This window comes from Phyllostomus hastatus, unplaced genomic scaffold (genome assembly GCF_019186645.2).
Source record: "Phyllostomus hastatus isolate PE091 unplaced genomic scaffold, TTU_PhHast_1.1 phas_scaffold_1224, whole genome shotgun sequence".
NCBI lineage: Eukaryota > Metazoa > Chordata > Mammalia > Chiroptera > Phyllostomidae > Phyllostomus > Phyllostomus hastatus.
In genome coordinates, this window is record NW_025334008.1 from 65,595 (window position 1) to 82,899 (window position 17,305).

The 17,305-nt window shown below is 60.8% G+C and overlaps 1 protein-coding gene across 1 annotated transcript in view; it reads right to left on the reverse strand.

The window, feature by feature from the left end:
- Nucleotides 1-439: 439 nt before the first annotated feature.
- Nucleotides 440-17,305, reverse strand: part of LIG1 (DNA ligase 1) — a 29,174-nt gene continuing 12,308 nt past the window's right edge. The window contains exons 9-28 of the mRNA XM_045856295.1: nt 15,962-15,988; nt 15,739-15,819; nt 15,437-15,493; nt 15,173-15,345; nt 13,180-13,346; nt 12,671-12,747; nt 11,719-11,810; nt 11,378-11,477; nt 10,425-10,510; nt 9,756-9,871; nt 8,701-8,796; nt 8,330-8,440; nt 7,720-7,791; nt 6,223-6,367; nt 6,003-6,085; nt 4,344-4,496; nt 2,808-2,861; nt 2,001-2,144; nt 816-908; nt 440-688 (exon numbers count right to left, since the gene is read on the reverse strand). Coding sequence (XP_045712251.1) covers nt 605-688; nt 816-908; nt 2,001-2,144; nt 2,808-2,861; nt 4,344-4,496; nt 6,003-6,085; nt 6,223-6,367; nt 7,720-7,791; nt 8,330-8,440; nt 8,701-8,796; nt 9,756-9,871; nt 10,425-10,510; nt 11,378-11,477; nt 11,719-11,810; nt 12,671-12,747; nt 13,180-13,346; nt 15,173-15,345; nt 15,437-15,493; nt 15,739-15,819; nt 15,962-15,988 — 2,011 coding nt within the window. The 3' untranslated portion in view covers nt 440-604. The remainder of the gene's footprint in view (nt 689-815; nt 909-2,000; nt 2,145-2,807; nt 2,862-4,343; nt 4,497-6,002; nt 6,086-6,222; nt 6,368-7,719; nt 7,792-8,329; nt 8,441-8,700; nt 8,797-9,755; nt 9,872-10,424; nt 10,511-11,377; nt 11,478-11,718; nt 11,811-12,670; nt 12,748-13,179; nt 13,347-15,172; nt 15,346-15,436; nt 15,494-15,738; nt 15,820-15,961; nt 15,989-17,305) is intronic.

Here is a 17,305-nt window from a genome sequence, read left to right on the forward strand (position 1 = left end):
TTTTCTTTAAAAAACATTTTCTTTATTTTTAGAGAGAGGGGAAGGGAAGGAGAGAGGGACAGAAAGATCAATGTGTGGTTGCTTCTCGTGAGCCTCCAACTGGGGACCTGGCCCCTGCAACCCAGGCATGTGTCCTGACTGGGAATCGAACCGGCAACCCTTTGGTTTGAAAGCAGGTACTCAATCCATTCAGCCACATCAGCCAGGGCAGAATATGCGTTTTGAACTGCACCGGCCACGTTTCAAGTGCTCACTGGCTGCCGGTGGCTAGTGGCCATCTCACTGCCCAGCAAAGATGGAAGGTATCTCCATCGTGGTGGAAAGCGGCATTGGACACGCTGGCGCAGACAGCCGGTGCCGCGCTGTCACACGCTAGCCGACTGCGAGCTCAGAGCGCACCCCAGCCCCCAGCACAGACCCTGACACAGAGCAAGTGTTTAATAATTATTTATTGACAGAAAAATGACCGACTAAACCCCCAGCTTAAACCACCCCCGACACACACACACACACCACACTGTGACTGCACACGGGGTCTGCGCCACAGAGGTCCCGTCCCGGGGCCCCACCCTCCACCCCGGGGGAAGGAGGGGGAAGACGGGGTCTAGTAGAAGTCCTCCTGGTCGGAGTCTGCGTCCCCACCCTGCTGGTTCTGGATCTGACTCTGCTTCCTGTACAGACAGGCCACCTGGGGAGAGGGGCCACAGTGGTGGTCAGAGCCTGGGGCTGCCCACCCGCTCACCATTCCGGGCCAGCACCCCCTTCTCCAGGAAGCTGGCCGCGCCAGGCAAGCCCGCCCCTCCCGGGAGCCTCACCTGGGCACCGGTGGTGGCCGTCTCTGGCTTCTTGTCTTCACGGACGCGGATAAACCGAGGGAAGCGGAGGGAGATGCCCTTCTCACTGTCCACCTGGGGAGGCAGGGGGACGATGGGCACCTCTGGGGTCCCGCCCGCGGTCCTCATGCACAGCTCCCTGGCCACGTCCCCTCCCCGCTCCTGCACCTCTGGCCCTGGTTTCTGACCCACACAGCGGGGCTCGGCAACGGGCGGTCACACGGATTACAGAAGGTAGTAGACCTCGGGGCCACCCCGGCGCATGGTAAGTGCCTAAGAAACGCCAGCTGTGGCAGCGCCTATTTATGCCAGGACTGCGGTCATTAGCATGAGGGCCGAGGGGCAGGACGGCAGAGTAGGGTGTGGACCCTGGGACCTGACTGTGGGGTCTAATCCCGGCTCCAGCCCCCAGGGGCGTGAGACCTGTGGCCAGGTGCCGAAGCTCCCTGGGGCTCTACCTCCCCACGGTGGAGCAGGGCTGCTCAGAGTTTCTGTGGGGACAGGACAGGCGCCTGCTCCCTGCGCAGCGCCCACCACGCAGGCTGCTGCATCACTGGTGAGCCGGGGACCCCGACTTTGCGAGTGAGAAGATTCAAGAAAGAAATCTGACCCAAAACAGGAGTTCCACCTTCCGATGGAACTTTACATGGAAGTCTGCTTCTAACCAGAAACGCGTCTGCTAGGTCTGAAGGACCAGAGGAGAGCCCCACGGATGCCCACTGATACACGGGAGACCCCCGGTGTCCTGAGGGAGGAGGCCCAGGGCCGCCCCCATGTGGGGCAGCAGCCATGTGGACCCGGCGTCTGATGCTGTGGCTGCGGGCAGGACTGAAGCCGCTTGTGAGGGGAGGAATTTAAAACCTGATAGCAGGTTGTACCATAAGCTTTTACTTAGAAGAACTTTTCAAAAATTACTTCAGAGCCAAGTGTGAGCCTATGATGGGAAATGGAGCCCCTTCACTGCTCTCTCTCTACTCCGGGGGCGTTTCTCTAAAGAACAAAAACACGAGACTTCTGACCCCAGGGTCTGACACCCGAATAACACGCAAGCCCGAGTTTTCCCAGCATTACCCAGGAAGGGCAGGCTCTGCCAGGCCCCCTCCCTGCTCCCCTGCCTGTGTCCCCTTGGGGGGGTCTACCCCAGCCCCCATCAGGTCAGTCACTCACCAGCCCCCGGGCCGCAGGGTAGATCGGGGAGAGGGAGAGATCGGCACACTTGACCTCCCACACGATGCGGGGCTCCAGCCAGTGGTCAGGGGCCACAGCGCCATCTGCCCGGACGTAGGAGCGCGGGGTGGGCAGCACCAGGGCCTGCAGGAAGAGAGGGTCTCAGGTCTCAGAGTCAAGGCCGAGGGTTGGGGGTCGGGAAGTGAAGCCAAGTGAGGAGAGACAGGCAGAGACACAGGCACTCAAAGCAGGAAGCCAGGGATGGAGGCGGGGAGAAATGAGAGCGGGGAAGAGATGACAGACAGAGACCCTGGGAGCTGAGACAAGAAATTAGAGACCAACAGAGGCACAGAGAGGGACAGAGACCCAGAGGCAGAGACAGAGACAGAGGCAGAGAGAGAACCAAAGAACAGACAGAAACAGAACCAGAGACACCAATGCACAGAAAGACACTCACACCCAAACACCCCGGACCACAGACACTCCCACTTCGCACGGGCTCAGCCGCCCCCCACAGACTGACTCAGGGAACCCCGCAGCAGTGCCCGGCCCCACGACTGCCCCCACCCCCAGGTGCGGCTGAGGCACTGAGCTCTGAGCTCCAGGAGTGAGGCTTCCCGACCGGGGTCACGGGCCAGTGGCCAGGACGGCTGGGACTTGAACCAGAGCACGCTGGCCTCCAAAGCCAGCTCCACTGCCCACTGCCCTGTCTACACCCTGAGCCCAGAAACAAGCCAGTGGAGGCCAGGAGACTCGCGCACACCGCGGGGGGGGGGGGGGCCCGCGGCGCGCGCCCACTCCTCTCACCTGGAAGCTCCGGTGGTGCTCCTCCAGCTCCTCGTCGCTGAAGCCAGTGCCGAGCTGCAGGAAGGACGGGCGTGTCAGAGGCTGGGCACCGCCTCCCTGCTCCCATCCCAGGGACTGGGATCTGCACACCCTCACCCTGCTCTGGCCTCACCGGCATCCAGAAACCACTGAGGAAGGGCCGGGGTGCTGAGCATGCAGCCAACCCCTCACAGACCCTGGACAGGGACCAACTCAACTCTCCGGACCTCAGGGCCCGCTCCTCCTGCTCCGTCTCCCTGGCCCAGAAGTCACGTACCGGCCCCCACCCCCGACATCCCAACCACCCTTAACCCGTGTCATGGCCCACCTTCACACTACTAAGAGTTTTCTTTCACCCACCAACACAAAAGGCTAAAAAAATATTCCCTACGCTGGCACAAGAGCAACACACACAATTTTTGTATTGGAAGCCGTAAAATTTCCCCACCTTTTGTCTGGGCAACGGCTCTCGCAGAAAACTCTTCTAAGTAAATAACGTAAAATGGTGACAGGCCAGCGGCCACAGATATTTGTGAAATGTAATCACTCCTACCACGGCCTGTGAGTGAGCACACGCACCGTGCCGGCCGATTGGTAATGAAAAGGCCTCGACGACGAGCACGCAACCGCAGGGGCAGTGTGGGAACGGGCCGGCTACTGGAGACTCTCACGGGGCACTCACCCCTCGTTCATAAAAGTCCCGAATGGCGCGTGAAAACCCTCTAACTTTCCTCATCACCATGACTCAAATGCATGTGAGAGCACTGAAAACCCAGTACTTGTGGGGCAAAAGGCAGGAAACAGAATTACTTGTAGAGAAGGAACAGTTTTATAAAAATAAAGTATTCCCTTAAATGTAAGTAGGGGTTACCTCTGGCAGTGGAATTGTGGATGATACTCTGTTTCTGTGGCAAAGGCCCCAAACTTATTAGATTAGCAATGTGTGCAGCTTTCAACACAATGAAAAACCCCTACATTTCCCAGGCTCCCTTGCAGCAGGGCTGGGCCTCAGAGCGAGGTTCTGACGGATGCAACTTAGGCAGAAGTTGCTCACTGGCTAAGACGGACTTGGGTGGCCCATTCTCCCTCTGCCTATGGGCCCAGCACAGATGGCTGTGGTGGCTGGAGCTCCTGCAGCCACATTGTGCAGAAGAGGCCTGAAGCACATGACAAAAACCACTGTAGGGAAAGAAGCCTGGGTCCCTAATGACACCGAAGAGCTGCCTGCCCCTTCTAGACTCATTACACGACAGACAAAGGAATCCTCCTCTCACGTAAGCCACCACTATCCGAACTCAGTTCCTAAGTAACACAGCTTCCTCCCATCTTTCCATCCAAGCCCGCTTTTCTATGTTTAGCAAGAGTTACTTTGCAGGATCGGAAACAGTAAAGAGGAACTAGGAAAAAGAATTATCCATCGCGGGGAGGGCACGGGAGCCCCGTGAGCCGGCCCACCCCAGGGGGCGCCGAGATGACCCCCCCCACCCGCCCGAGCTCCCCGCGGCCGAGCTCCCGCACCTTGCATATGGCGTGCAGCCCCTCGCTCTCCTCGTCGTAGCAGGCCAGCAGGAAGCCCCCGTAGCGGCCGGCCCGCTTCCCCCGGCCCAGGTAGGCGCCGATCACCACAAGATCCAGGGTGTCGCCCACATTGTTCAGGTAGTCCTTCTTCAGCTGCGAGGAGGGAAGGCAGAAGATGAGGGGGAGCGTCGTGTCATCGTAGGGCTGAGGAGAGACTGGGGTGAGCCCGGGGAGAGTTTCCACAAAGAAGGCCGGGACGGCCGCTGTGAGAGTGGACTTGGGACGGCTTCCGGGTGGAAAGAGCGGAAGCGACAGAGGCGAGTGGGTGGGAAGAGCAGGTGTGACTGTGGGGACGGGTCCGACAGGGCAACTGGGGGTCACCCTGGATTCCCCCTTCCCCTGGGCATGGAGACACGTGCCACTCACTCCTTCACACAGAGGACATGTGTCCATTCGTTCCAGAAACACTAATAAGTGCCAACAGTGTGCCAGGCACGAGCTCAGCCTTGGGGAGGCAGTGTCCACTTCCCAAGACAGGAAAGGCTCATGTGCCCTTACAGCTACTTAGAGTTGGGGACATGGGCCACGGATGACACACAAGTACACAGGGAGGCCCAGTCCACAGGCCGGGCCAGCGTGCTCCAGACCACCTCCCGCCCTGGTCCTCTGACTCGGCCTCACGGCCCTCTCCACCAGCTGTTACCAGGCAACAGCCTCCTGCCCGCAGGCTCCGGCTCCCGCCCAGCACCCCCACACCTGCCATCATCCACAGGGCAACCAGAGGACCTGTGCAAAATGACAGCCATACCGTGGGCCTTCCTGCACGGTGACAACTCTGCCACGTCCTGAAACACTCAGAGGAAGATCCAGCTCTATTTCCCTGTCGCCCACAACGCGCTGTGCAACCTGGGCCCTGCCCTCCGCCCTGGCTCAGCTCACGGCTGGCCGCCTTGCTCCCTGCAAACACGGAGCCCGCTCCTCAGGCGGGGCCTTTGCTCTCCTGGTTCCCCCGGCCTCGATGTCCACTCCGACCTCCTCGTGGCCGACCTTTCCTGTGGTCTGCGTCTTGACCCGAATGTCGCCTCTGGAGAGGCTTTTTCCAATTGTCCTTGCTGTCCCTGAGCTGACTCCTTTCTTCACAGTGCTCACTACCACCTGACTTTATCTCCCTCTCGCCCTGGCTGACTCCTCGCCCAACACAGAAGGCAGGCTCAGGGAGATGGGCAGCCTCATCTGGCCTTCCCACTGCGGCTTTCTGGGCACTCGGCTGGGGCATTCTCAGCCAACCCCCAGAGAAGAAAGCATTAACGAGGACTTGCAGAAGAGAAGACCTGAGGCTGGTCCAAGACCTGGCTGGGGGACTCAGTGGGTTGGAGCATTGTCCCTCGCACCAGAAGGTTGCAGGTTCGGTTCCCGGTCAGGGTATGTACGGGAAGCAACTGATCAATGTTTCTCTCTCACATGGATGTTTCTCTCTCCCCCTCCCTCTCTCTAAAATCAGTAAGCACATCCATGGATGAGGATTTAAAAAACCCCATCAATAAATAAAAGGCTCCTGAGCTCAGACAGGGTGACCTGTGGGGACTAGAAGTCAAGGGCCGGCTCAGGAAAGACTTCCAGGTCCAGGGCACAGCAGCAAGGCTGGCGGGGGACAGTCACCTTGAGCCAGTTGTGAGACCTCTTGGCGATCTCGTAGGTGGCGTGGACATCCAGGGTCTTCACCATCAGCCCCTCGCAGGAGTCTGAAGGAGAAAGAGAAGTACTGTGAGCAGGGGCAGGATTCAGGGCGAATCATGCAGGGCAGGGCCGGGGTCTCAGCACATGGCAGGCAGGCACTGGCCGAGTGCGGCAGGGTGGGGAGGAAAGCGGGTGCCCCCACCTTTCACTGACTGCTCCAAGAACTCAGCGATCTGGTCCATGTCCTTGGTGTCTAGGGAGGTGGCGAAGACGAACTCGCCCTCTGTCTCCACGAAGTTCTCCCGGAGCAGCTGCCGGCGTCGGGAGAGGGGCTCGCGTACCAGGGACTGAGGGGGCAGACGGAGAGAAGGGGACGTCATGGGGGAAAGAGAAAGGGCCCCGAAACAGGGAGCCAGGGGGGCCACGAGGCACAGGCAGCTATGGAAAGCTCTGAGAGGGAGGAACCACGCAGACTCTAGGGCTCTGGGGACGGGAGGACCAGGCCGGCCAGTGGCAGGAGGGCCAGAGGCCATTCAGGCCCTGGTGGCCTCCAGAGTCAGGAGCCCGAGACGAGGAGCCAGGCTCTGCTGGAGCTCGGCTGGCCCCTGGTAACTGAGGCTGCTTCTCTTCTTAACACCAGTTGAATCAAGGCACCAAGAACCCGTGATCTTTGGGTTACAACACAGACAAGCTCCGGAGGAGACGTTTGCTGTGTGAACACACAGGTCGGCAACCTTTCCCTGCGGACGACCAAACTGTGCCGTGCCCTCAGCTCTGCGGGTGCTCTGGCTCCGTCTCCGCCTGTGCAGCATGGAGAGAAGCCAAGTGGCCTGACCGGCCTTCCAGCCCTGCTCTCAGGCGTCACCCCATCGTACAGGCGAGATCTGGGGCTCAGTCACCGGCTGTGGGCGGGTGTGCTTGGAATGCAAAGCCCAGGTGGTCTGACTCCAGAGTCCACACACAGCTTCCTGTGCACAATGTTCCCTGGGATGACTTTACAGCAGAAAAACGCTGTTGGTGGACAAGGCTACAGTGTCTATCTGGAGGGCAAGCAGGGAAAGTGGTTTAAAGTCGGTGCAGGACGGTAACTACAAGACCAGCCTGCTGGGCCACAGCAGAGGGGTGGAGGCACCGAGCGCAGAGGGGCCTGGGCAGGGATCACAGAACGTGACTACAGCCGAGGGAGAAGCGAACTCAGTCAACAAATGGCTGACGGAGAAAACCGCTGTATTAGTGGTACTATATTAATATTCATATTGACCACACTGAAAGTGAGGAATCTTACAAACATTAACTCACTTAAAAAATAATAAACCCAATGTCAACCCAGCCTTTTTATGAAGCATGTCTATACCTTTTAAAAAAAATTAGTGACAAGAGGGCCAGTACTTTACATTTCTGCAAGTTCATTAACGTCTGCCTTAGCACAGGCTGGCCCCTCAAGCCTGCCCCTGCCCTTGGACGGCTGCACCACAAAAAGGACGCCGCCCCTCGCAGCCGCGCAGTTGGACAGGGAGGGCCACACAGACCCCCTGCAGGGTCCTGGGGGGCCCCCCAAGAGTCCTGGGCCCAAACTTTGAGAACCATTGCCCGGGTGTGGCCCCCCAACTCAGTGGCATGGCAGGGTGAGAAAAGAAGCCCAGGTCACTGTCTCCCACGCTTAATCCTTACTGCGCCAGCAAGCAGAGCCGGAACTCACCTCTCCATTGAGGTAGATGAGATCGAAGGCGTACAGACACACCTGCACCTGGATCTCCGCCGCGTCCACCTCCTGGGTCGGGGCAGATGGGCGGGCAGGGGTTGGGAAAGGTGAGCCGGGGCCTGGTTGGGTCCCCTCCCATGGTGCCTGGTGCAGACACTCGTCACCTACCACTCTTCCCTGCACCCCACCTAACAGGCTGCACACCTGTGAGGGTACAATGCCGTCAGCCCCAGACGCGGAATTGGGAGGGCCCCCAGCGGAGCCCAGCCTCATTCCCCTTTGCCAGGGTATTTGCTCTCTCAGCCTCCCTTGCAGCTAATGGTGGTGACACAGTTCTGGTGACACAGCTACTGGGGTGCTGGTTGTGGGGGCTCCTGGAACAGATGGTCTCTCACAATAAAACACAGAGATGTAGGAAAATAGATTCTTCCCCCTTTCTACTTGGCCTGCTGGGATAAGGACACAAAGGCTGGAGCTGTGGCAGCCATACTGCAAAAGGCTGAGAAAACTGCACCCTGACACTCTGACCCTCTGGGGAGTAGGCAGGACTGGGAGGACATGAGGGAGTATGGGGCTACGGCAGGCAGTGAGGGGCGGCTGACGCTACCTTGCGTTTTCGGGTGGTGAGCACTTGGAATGGCTGGATCTGTTTCTTTTCCCGGTCCCAAGCCACCGCTTCCGCGTCCAGAATGAAAGATGTGACTGACGGGAGTTTTATCTGAGAGTGGAAGGGGACATGCAGGGCTGGTGAGAGGTACAGGGCCCTGAGGCCAAAGGCAGACATGGGTGAACAGATGTCCTTTTCCTGAGGCCTCTCCCAAGGTCCACGGCCAAGTGGACACCGCACTCCAAGGGGCGCCCATGGACCCACGGCCAACCACTCCCGCCCCAGCGCGCTGGCCTGGACCAGCCCCGGTGCTCTGCACCAGGGACCGAGGCCCCGGCCCCTGCAGGGGAGGTGGGGGTGGCGACACCCACCTTGGGGATGCGGCTAATGATGTCGGGGTACTTTCCCGTGTTGTCTTCCTGGTTCCTGCTGAAGATCTTCACCTCCCCGCCCTCCAGGAAATGGATCTTTGACAGCGTGGGGGGGCGGGAGGCAGGGAGAAAGTCAGAGCCCAGTCCACCCCAGAAGCCCCTGCTTTCTCTTCTGACCCCACTTGCACTGGCAGAAGGTTCCAGAAGCTCTGGAGGACAATGTGGCTCAGAGAGCTGAGCAGATCACCTCCTTCTGAACAGCCCCTCCCACCCTGCCGCCTCTGTCCTCATCGCCCCAGCCCCTACTCCCTCTTCCGTCAACACAGGGGTCCTGCTGGGTATGTGTGTGTTGATCTGTCCGGTGTGCACATGCGTGTTGACGTGCTGATTTGCTGTGCTATGCACAGCATCCCAGGCTCTACTGTTATTGCATTTACGTTACCAGACTGGCCGCACTGCAGAGCCACGTCTGTGCCATCTCACACGCGTGTTTTCCCAAGAAACAATGATGTGGGATATTACACACACACGACTTAAAACACGTATGTAAATGTACTCAAAACCACTGCCACTATTGTAAATCATTTGTTTCTGATTGTTTTCTCGGCATTGCACTTTGAGGGTCCAGCTATCACACGGTGTCTGTGGCCATCCGTGCCCTGGTGACGCACAGGACAACAGGGCCACACAGGGACCCCACAGATCCGACAGGACATCTGGGTCACAGGCCCCCGAGTGGGTCCCTGCACCGGTGGTGACGCGGGCATTGCTACCCTGAACACACCCACCAGCAGAGCCCCAGCACGGCTGACAGTTCTCGAGCTCCCACAGCTGTGGGTCAGGAGTTTTGACGACTTGACCACATAAAACAGATTTTCGGATAAGCCAGTGAGGTGGCCATCCTTGCAGCCCTCACAGAGGTGGGAGCTGAGCCCCAAGAGATGTGCCGGGCAGAGGGGCCGTCCACGGGGGCCAGGGCTGAGCTGGAGTCACTGTCCCACATGCCTGCTTCTTTGGCCCTGTCCTTTCCACTGAAGGGATGAGGCGCCCCGTACCTGCGCCCTCTGCCCGTCGTATTTGTACTCGCAGGTGAAGGCGGCCTCCTCAAAGCGTTTCAGGACCTCGCTGACGCCCCGGGTGGGGTGGGCCAACATCGGTTTCAGGGGGACCCCTGGGGGCAGGGGAGGGGGGAGTTAGGGAACCACGGATCGTGCAGACTGCTAACTGCATGCACAAGCGATGTGGGGAGGGTCTGGGCCACACCCTCCCAGGGGTCCGGCTGTGCCTCTCACTCGACCTCAGCTCAAAATCTAGATGTGAGCCATCTGTAATCACTTGGGGTGACAGCCTTGGGATGACAAAGTGACAGGACAGAAGAAACCTGGGGTCCTGGGGGATCCATGGGGCCCAGCCGAGGGCCCTCCCCACTGACCACGGGGTGCCGTGCCAGATCTGGTGCAGAGGGGGCCCCCAAGGAAAAAAGGGGTGGGTCTGAGCACCAGGGAACAAGACCCCAGCTTGGTGGGCAGAGAAGATGCAGCAGGTTCCGAGGGGGGTGCCTAGGAGGGGTTGCCCTCACAGCCACCCTGGGGGGCAGAAGCCAAGGCCAGGAGGAGGGAGGGGACCTGAAGGAGGGCCAGCCTCGGTGCCCACAGCCCCTGAGCCACCCGTGCACAGGGTGAGGCCGTGGCCTGCCCTTCGAGGGGCCCAGGGGCGGCCCGTACCTGGACTCAGCCGGCAGTGCTCCGGCAGCCGCTCCAGGCCGTGCTCCAGCAGCACCGGGACGATGCGGTCCAGGTCGGGCACCTCGCTGGGGGTGGGGAGGAAGAGGAGGCATTCCCCAGGGCCCGCGTGTAGGGCAGTGAGGAAACTGCTCTCTGGCTGCCAGACCCAGCCCTCCCACCCACCCGCCCGACGCCTGGCCCCTGGGCCGGCTCCCCCGCATCCCCGACTCCTCCTATCACTCCGCCTCTGCTGTCTCTGTCCTGGTCCTCCCTCCATGCCACTGCCCATCCCTGACTCCATCCCCCTTGGTCTGAGCTGCTGTCACCCCCCATTTGTCATCTTGAGGCCAGTGACTCTCACCAGGGCTACATGTTAGAAGCAACCAAGGATGTAAAAAAAGGAAAAGCATTTCTTCCAGGCTGGGCTCCACCTCCCCGAGGTGCTGACCTAACTGGTCCAGGTGGGCCCGAGAGCAAGTCTGTGACCCCATGTGCAGGCGGGCCTACAACCCTTGCCCGGGCTCTGCGGTGCCCAGCCCCCCGGGGCCAGCCCTGGGCCAGCTGCAGGCCAGGTCCCTCCACACGGCTCTCCCTGGAGCCCTCTCTGTCGCTCCACAGAAGCCCTGACCCCTCACTGTACTCGGCCACCAGCCCCTCTCCACGGCCTTTCCCCACAGGCAGTCCTGTGTGCTATTCTCTCCACACCCGCACGACACCGACCCGTTCCTGTCTGCCACCTGCCCGCCCTTTGTCACCAGCCTAGTGCCCCACGCCCATCTGGTCTAGATCACCACCTTGTGCTCTGTCACCAGCCCCACGGTGGTCACTGATGCTTGCCAGCCGCCAGCCCCTCCCACGGCACCCAGGACCCCATGCCCCGCACACTGCCCCCATGTCACCCTGGCCCCTCTGGCTGCCCCGGCCCCCCTCTGCCCATGGCCCGCGGATCTCACCAGAACGTCTGCTTCAGGATCATGCCCTGCTCCTCCAGCCACGACTTTCTGGCCTCTGCTGTCTTGCCCTTCCCGGCATCCACCACGGCTGGGGGGAATTCTACGACGAGACCCAGAGGAGGCTGTGGGACGGCCCGATCCCCTCAGCCGCCCTGGGCCCACAGTGGGCTGTGTGCAGACAAGGCATGCATGCTTGGCGCCGGGGACACTTTCCTCAGGGAAGGCGTCAGGACTGGCAGCAGGAGGCAGGGCCACCTGGGGAAGGGGTGCATGGGCTTCCGAGAGGAGAAGGGAAGCCCGGGTTAACGGAGGGGCGGGCACAGGGACCCCAAAGGGCTCACCTTGGCCTGGGGGTGTGAGGCTCACGGCCTGGGCGAGGGCAGCCAGCACCGACTGCTCCGCCAGCCCGAGACGCAGCTGTCCGCTCAGGGCTCTAGGGAGAGAGCAGGCGAGGGGTGGCAGGCTTGTCCACACCGGTGCAAATGTGCCCTCTCCACCTCCTCCAGGCTCCCCCACCTTGACCCTTCAGAGACGCTCTCCTCAAAGCCAGACAGCCTTCAGAGCCAGAAAGGGCCCAAGGCATCACCCAGCCCCACCTAACAGCTAAGGACACCAAGGCCAGCCAGTAACCATCACAACCACCGGCATTTCCGGAGGGCAGAACGAGGTGCCTCGCAGGTATCTTCACCTCTCATCTCACCTGAGAAAGTGGTGAGGCTGGGGGAGGGGGTGGCAGGGCAGGGAAGCAGGGCCAGCCTGGAGCCAGGACACAGCCCACCCCAGCAGTGCCCGAGGGTGTGACGGTCAGGGACCTGTCACGGGCACAGGCCGTGCTCTGAGCCAGCGACCTTGAGTGGGAGTCTCGACCTCCCTGGGCCCCCACCGCCCCGTCAGTAAACTGGGCGAAGACATCAGGGCCAGCTTCACAGAGCTGTGGGCGGCACTGATAGGGTGAAACCTGTGGCAGGGCACCCAGAAAGTGCTCCAGGATGTCCATGGTGGTGTTTTCATTGTCATGGCAACCACAGGGCACCAGCTGCAGTGCAGGACTCAGGCCAAGGCAGACATCACCAATCAATCACAGTGCCCTTCACCCAAGAGCTCAGGACTCCTCCTCTGGCAGGACTACCAAGGGGAGGAGCCAGCCCATGAAGACCTGTGACCCCATCCCACCCCCAAGGCCTGGCCCCTCACTCATGCTCACGCTGCTCTCGCCTAAGGGGCTCCAGGCACTAGCTGTGGTCCCAGCTGCTCATCCCACCCACTCTCTGCCCTCCAGGCCCATGCACTCACCTGGCGATGAACCGGGCTTCTGAGTGGCGGCAGGCCACGAAGAGGCCTTTGATGATCTCTATCTTCTTGGCCGTGGACTGACAAGGTGAGGGAAGTGCAGTCAGGGCCCGAGGGTGAAGGGTGGGGACCACACCTCCTCCCGGCCACCCAGCTGCCTGGGAAGCTGCCGCCCTTGGAATGCCTGCCCCCCGACTGCACTCCACTTCCCAGCCCCCCAGCCCCATGCTCAGCAGACAGGGCCTGCCTGCCTCCCTCCCTAGCTTTACTCAGCAAACAATGCTAGAGTCCCGTCACACAGCAGGCACTAAGTGGAATGTCAGAACATCAAGAGGAGGTTCCCACGGTCTCAAGAGGGAAGAAGGAAAGGACATCTGCCCCCTCGTAGAACTGGGGTGATCCGGCCCTCAACAGTCCAACCAGCAGCCAGCATGCTGCAGGCACAGCCTCAGGACCCCAAGGCGAAGAGCAGAGGGTCCGGGGTCCTGGGGCAAGCCCCCTGCCCCACTCACAGCACTGCCAGTGAGCCGGGCGATGTCTCGGAACCTGGCGAAGACCCCAGCGGCGGTGAGAGCGGGCGGGGGCAGCATGAGCCTCTGGGTGCTGCGGCTGTTCTCGGCCACCAGCCCCACATCACCCTTCTCGGCCGCCTCAGCCCGGACAGACTCGAGCTGCCGACCTAGGGGGACAGAGGCCGAGGAGCAGGGTAAGGCGCATGGGGGCATGTCAATTCTCTCTGCCAGCCTGAATGCACTTTCTCCGGCCACGTGCACCTGTCACAAGCCCCCAACTGCCCACCCCTAATGCCCACCCACTCGTTGAAACGGCTCGTTAAACATCGGTGTCCCACTGCACCGGGTGTAATGGGCCTCTTAGGCAGCCACAGGGGCAAGGCCAGCAGCTGGATGAGCACGTCTACACTAGGGGAGATGCCTGGTGTCGGTGTGCAGATGGGATTCAAAGCCTCGGGGTGGGAGATCACCAGGGAGCGAGTGCAGACAGAGAAGGTGGTGAAGGCACCCTCGTCCGCCCCCTAGTTGGGGGCAAACACCCTCCAGCAGTGACGAATAGGCCTTCGCTTCTTTAACTGTTACTCTTAACTTTCTGAAGTCACCCATTTAAACACACTAGACATGTCCTGGCCTGACTCATTGTCCAGACTGGGCCCCACGGGCACCCCTCGCTCTGAAAGCTGGGGGCTGGGAAAATGGAGACTCCAGTTACCACAACAGCTGGGACCAGCAGTGCTCGCGCCCGTTCCTCCTCCCCGCAATGTGAGTGGCTGAGGGTAGGCAGCTGCCCAGCAGCACCGCAGGCTGCAGCCACCCAGCCCTCCTGTGCTGTGTCCTTAGTGCTAAGGTGCTTAGTGTCACTCTTTTCTATCCTGAAAAGAAACCAGAGGTGGCATAACCTACTGCCGCTGTCACTGCAGTTCAGGCCCTAATGCTAACTCACACAAGGGAGCAGGGAAAGGAACTTGCAGTGGAAGAGCTGGATTCCATCTCGGGCTGCCGGGCTGCCACGCAGGCGGACGCGAGCAGACAGAGTGGAGTGGCGAGCCTCGCGCCTGTTTGTGGAATTGCACAAACGGGGCAGCGCCAAGTGCGAACCTTCGGTTTCGTGTGACGTGCAGATGTGCACCATCCACGGTGACAGCATCTCTGAAACGCTGACCTGCTCTCAACTAGCCTGCAGCTGGCAGGCCTAGGGGTGAGGGGACGCCAGCACCGAGTGCTAACGTGCTGAGGGTGGGGATCCCCCCTTCCGGCAGCCAGCAGACACGGGCACAGGCAGAAGTGACGCACTTCCCCCAAATGGGCCTGCCCCTCTCCCGTGTCTTGTCCAGGTGGTGGTCCCACGATCTACCGAGTCGTCAAGCATGATGCCCCAACCCCCAGAGCCCAGCGGGTCTCTCTTGCCCCCCCTCTCTGCACTCCTGCCCCCGCCTCTGCTCCCTGCAGCCCAGCCTCCTCCCTGGACCGAGTTTCCCTTCCGTCCTCCACACAGGCTCAGAACAGCCCTGCCTCTCCACTGCTCATGGTCCTTCCCTCACAATAAACACCACGCACTGGCCGCCCATGGCAGGCAGGCCAGCCCCCCGAACATACCACCAGCCTCTCTGTAAACACCGGGGTTCAGGCCCTGCAGGCCCCGGGCTCCACACACACCCCTCTCTTTCCTCATCTCCCTGGGGCCCCTCCTGGCTCTACTGCTCAGTCCCTTAGGACCTCCACTCTCTTCCTGAGCCCTGCCCCCAAATCCGGCGCTCTGCCTGCGGCATCTGTCCCCAGGCCCTCCTCTCCATCCCCAGGGCCCGCCTCAGTGCAGGCCCGGTCCCCCCTCACCTGGACCCCCGTCCCCATACCCCAGCCACTCATCCACCAGGCCCCTTCCCTCACTGGCTTATCTTTCTTCTGAGTCCCTCTCCATCATCTCAGCCCCCACCCCTTGCCATTTTCTCCAAGCTCCCCTCCTGCCGGAATTTCCACCGTAGCCCCTCCTTACCTGTGGCCTGGGCCACCGCCTTGAGAAGAACACCGTCCCCTACGCCAAGCTCCAGGCCCTGCTGGGGTGGCCCGAGGCAGTTGAGACTGAGGTAGAGGATGGGGAGGAGGTCTGGAGGTGACAGGGCCACCACGGAGCGAAGCAAATTGCTCAGCGTCTCCACCATCCGGAGCCTGGAGAAGGGGAGCTACTGCCAGGCACGGGACAGAGGCAGACAGCACCTGCCCCTGGCCCGCCCCCCAGCCAGGCCGCCTGATCAATTACCGAGCAGAAACCTCCTCAATCTTCTCGAACGTCCGGGCCACAGCCAGATAAGGGACCCTGGGGAAGGAGAGGAGAGGCAGAACGGCATGGATAACGCATGCCGGCCCTCCACCCGCCTGCCTCCCCACGCTGCCCTGGGGCAGCCTTGCTGATGCCCAGATGCACGCCCGTAATCCCGCTGGCCCCCCGGGGTTTTCTCTCTGTCCCCAAAACACAGAGACACTTGACAGCATCATCCTACTGAGGCCCCTGGAGTGGGCCTCCCGCAGTGACAGGGCTGTGCGGGCAGGGACAGGACTCACTTCTGGCCCTGCTTCCAGCAGGCGTCGTGCACAGGGTGGTAGCTGTTCTTGGCAGGGTTGTAGCTGCCTGGGTCCAGCGGGCTGTGGGGGAGGAAGGGAGAGCAGACTGGGTGCACAGCCGGTTCCCAGGGAACCCTTCCTCCAGCGAACGTGTACCGCACACCTCCTAAGGGCCAGGCACTATGCTAGGCCCAGGTGTAAATGAAAAAAAGAGTTTGCTAACCTGGAGCTCTCATCCGAGTGGGAGAGTCTGGGGAGGGAAACACATAAACAGATAATTTTAGATATTAAAAAAATGTTTCAGAAAACAAACCAGAACCAAGTAGGATGGCGGGATGGTGGGTGGCTGGGGGAGGGGAGACCCCGGGGCAAATCGGCACAAGGGATGAGTGGAGTGCATTCCAGGCAGAGGACCGGCAGGTGCAAAGGCCCTGAGGTGGACTCGGCCGGTGTAACCGGGGAGCAGGAAAGGGGCCAGCATGGTTCTGGTAGAGCAGCAGGACCTGAATGTGTTTTCCAGTCTGCTCGGAGAGGCCCTGACGGCCCTGGGCCTCTCAACCAGCGCCCCTCACGGACTCTGGAAGGACAGCACAAGGTCCCTGGGTGCCACACAGTGCCAGGCACCGGACTGCAAGCACAACAGCTGTCGGCAGTCGGCCTGGCAGGTGGGGCACTGCTGCGTTTCCAGAGCAGGGAGCTAGGGCACAGACGGGTCTCCCCACCGGCCACATGGCTAGGAAGCGGCAGGGCCCCGGAAACAGCTCTGATCCTCCACAGCATCGGAGCCTCGCGCTGACCCTGCCAGAGCCGCCACAGCCCGGACTGCAGTCAGATCCCCCGGGGTTCAAACCCCTGCCGCGTCACCGACCCACTGTGCCAACCTGTCCCCATCCCCAGACCACGGTGTCTCCATCCACACAATGGAGCCACCAGTCCTACAGTGACAGGTGGTCGTGAGCGTGAAGGAAGAAATTAGGGTGAGGGTTCCCACTCCTCGGTGCATGGTGTGGGGGGCATTTTAAAGACAACGCTGGCCCTGCAGCCTCAGGCCTGTGTCTGTACAAAACCAGGGGACTGAAGGGTGCACAGGACTTGGGGGACTCCTTCAGCTTTTTGGCCGGTTCTTGTGCAGACAGGGTTGTGGAAGGCTGAGCAGGACGGAACAGGCGTGGGGCTACACTTGGGGAGTCATGCGGACTCAGTGTTTAATGAGTGGCAGCTGTTCTGGTTGCTTCTCTTGCTATTACACGAGGCAGCAGAGCACGCTGGGTAAGAAATTCCACAGCCAGACTGCCTGGTTCACACCCCACTCTGCCACACTCCCTGTCTGAGCCCTAGGCAAGGCACCAAAGTCAATAATGATAACAATAACAATAATAATAGTAACAGCAGCAGCTACAAACTTGCTGAGCTTGGCCAGAGCCGAGCCCTAGTCTAAATGCTTCCAACCCACACAGAAAGGCTAAGTCACTCCCCTGAGGCCACACAGTGGGCAAAGGTGGAGCTGGGACTTCCCACCACTCCCCGTGCCGCCCTGCCCCCACGCCTCACTTCCCTCGTCTGGGAA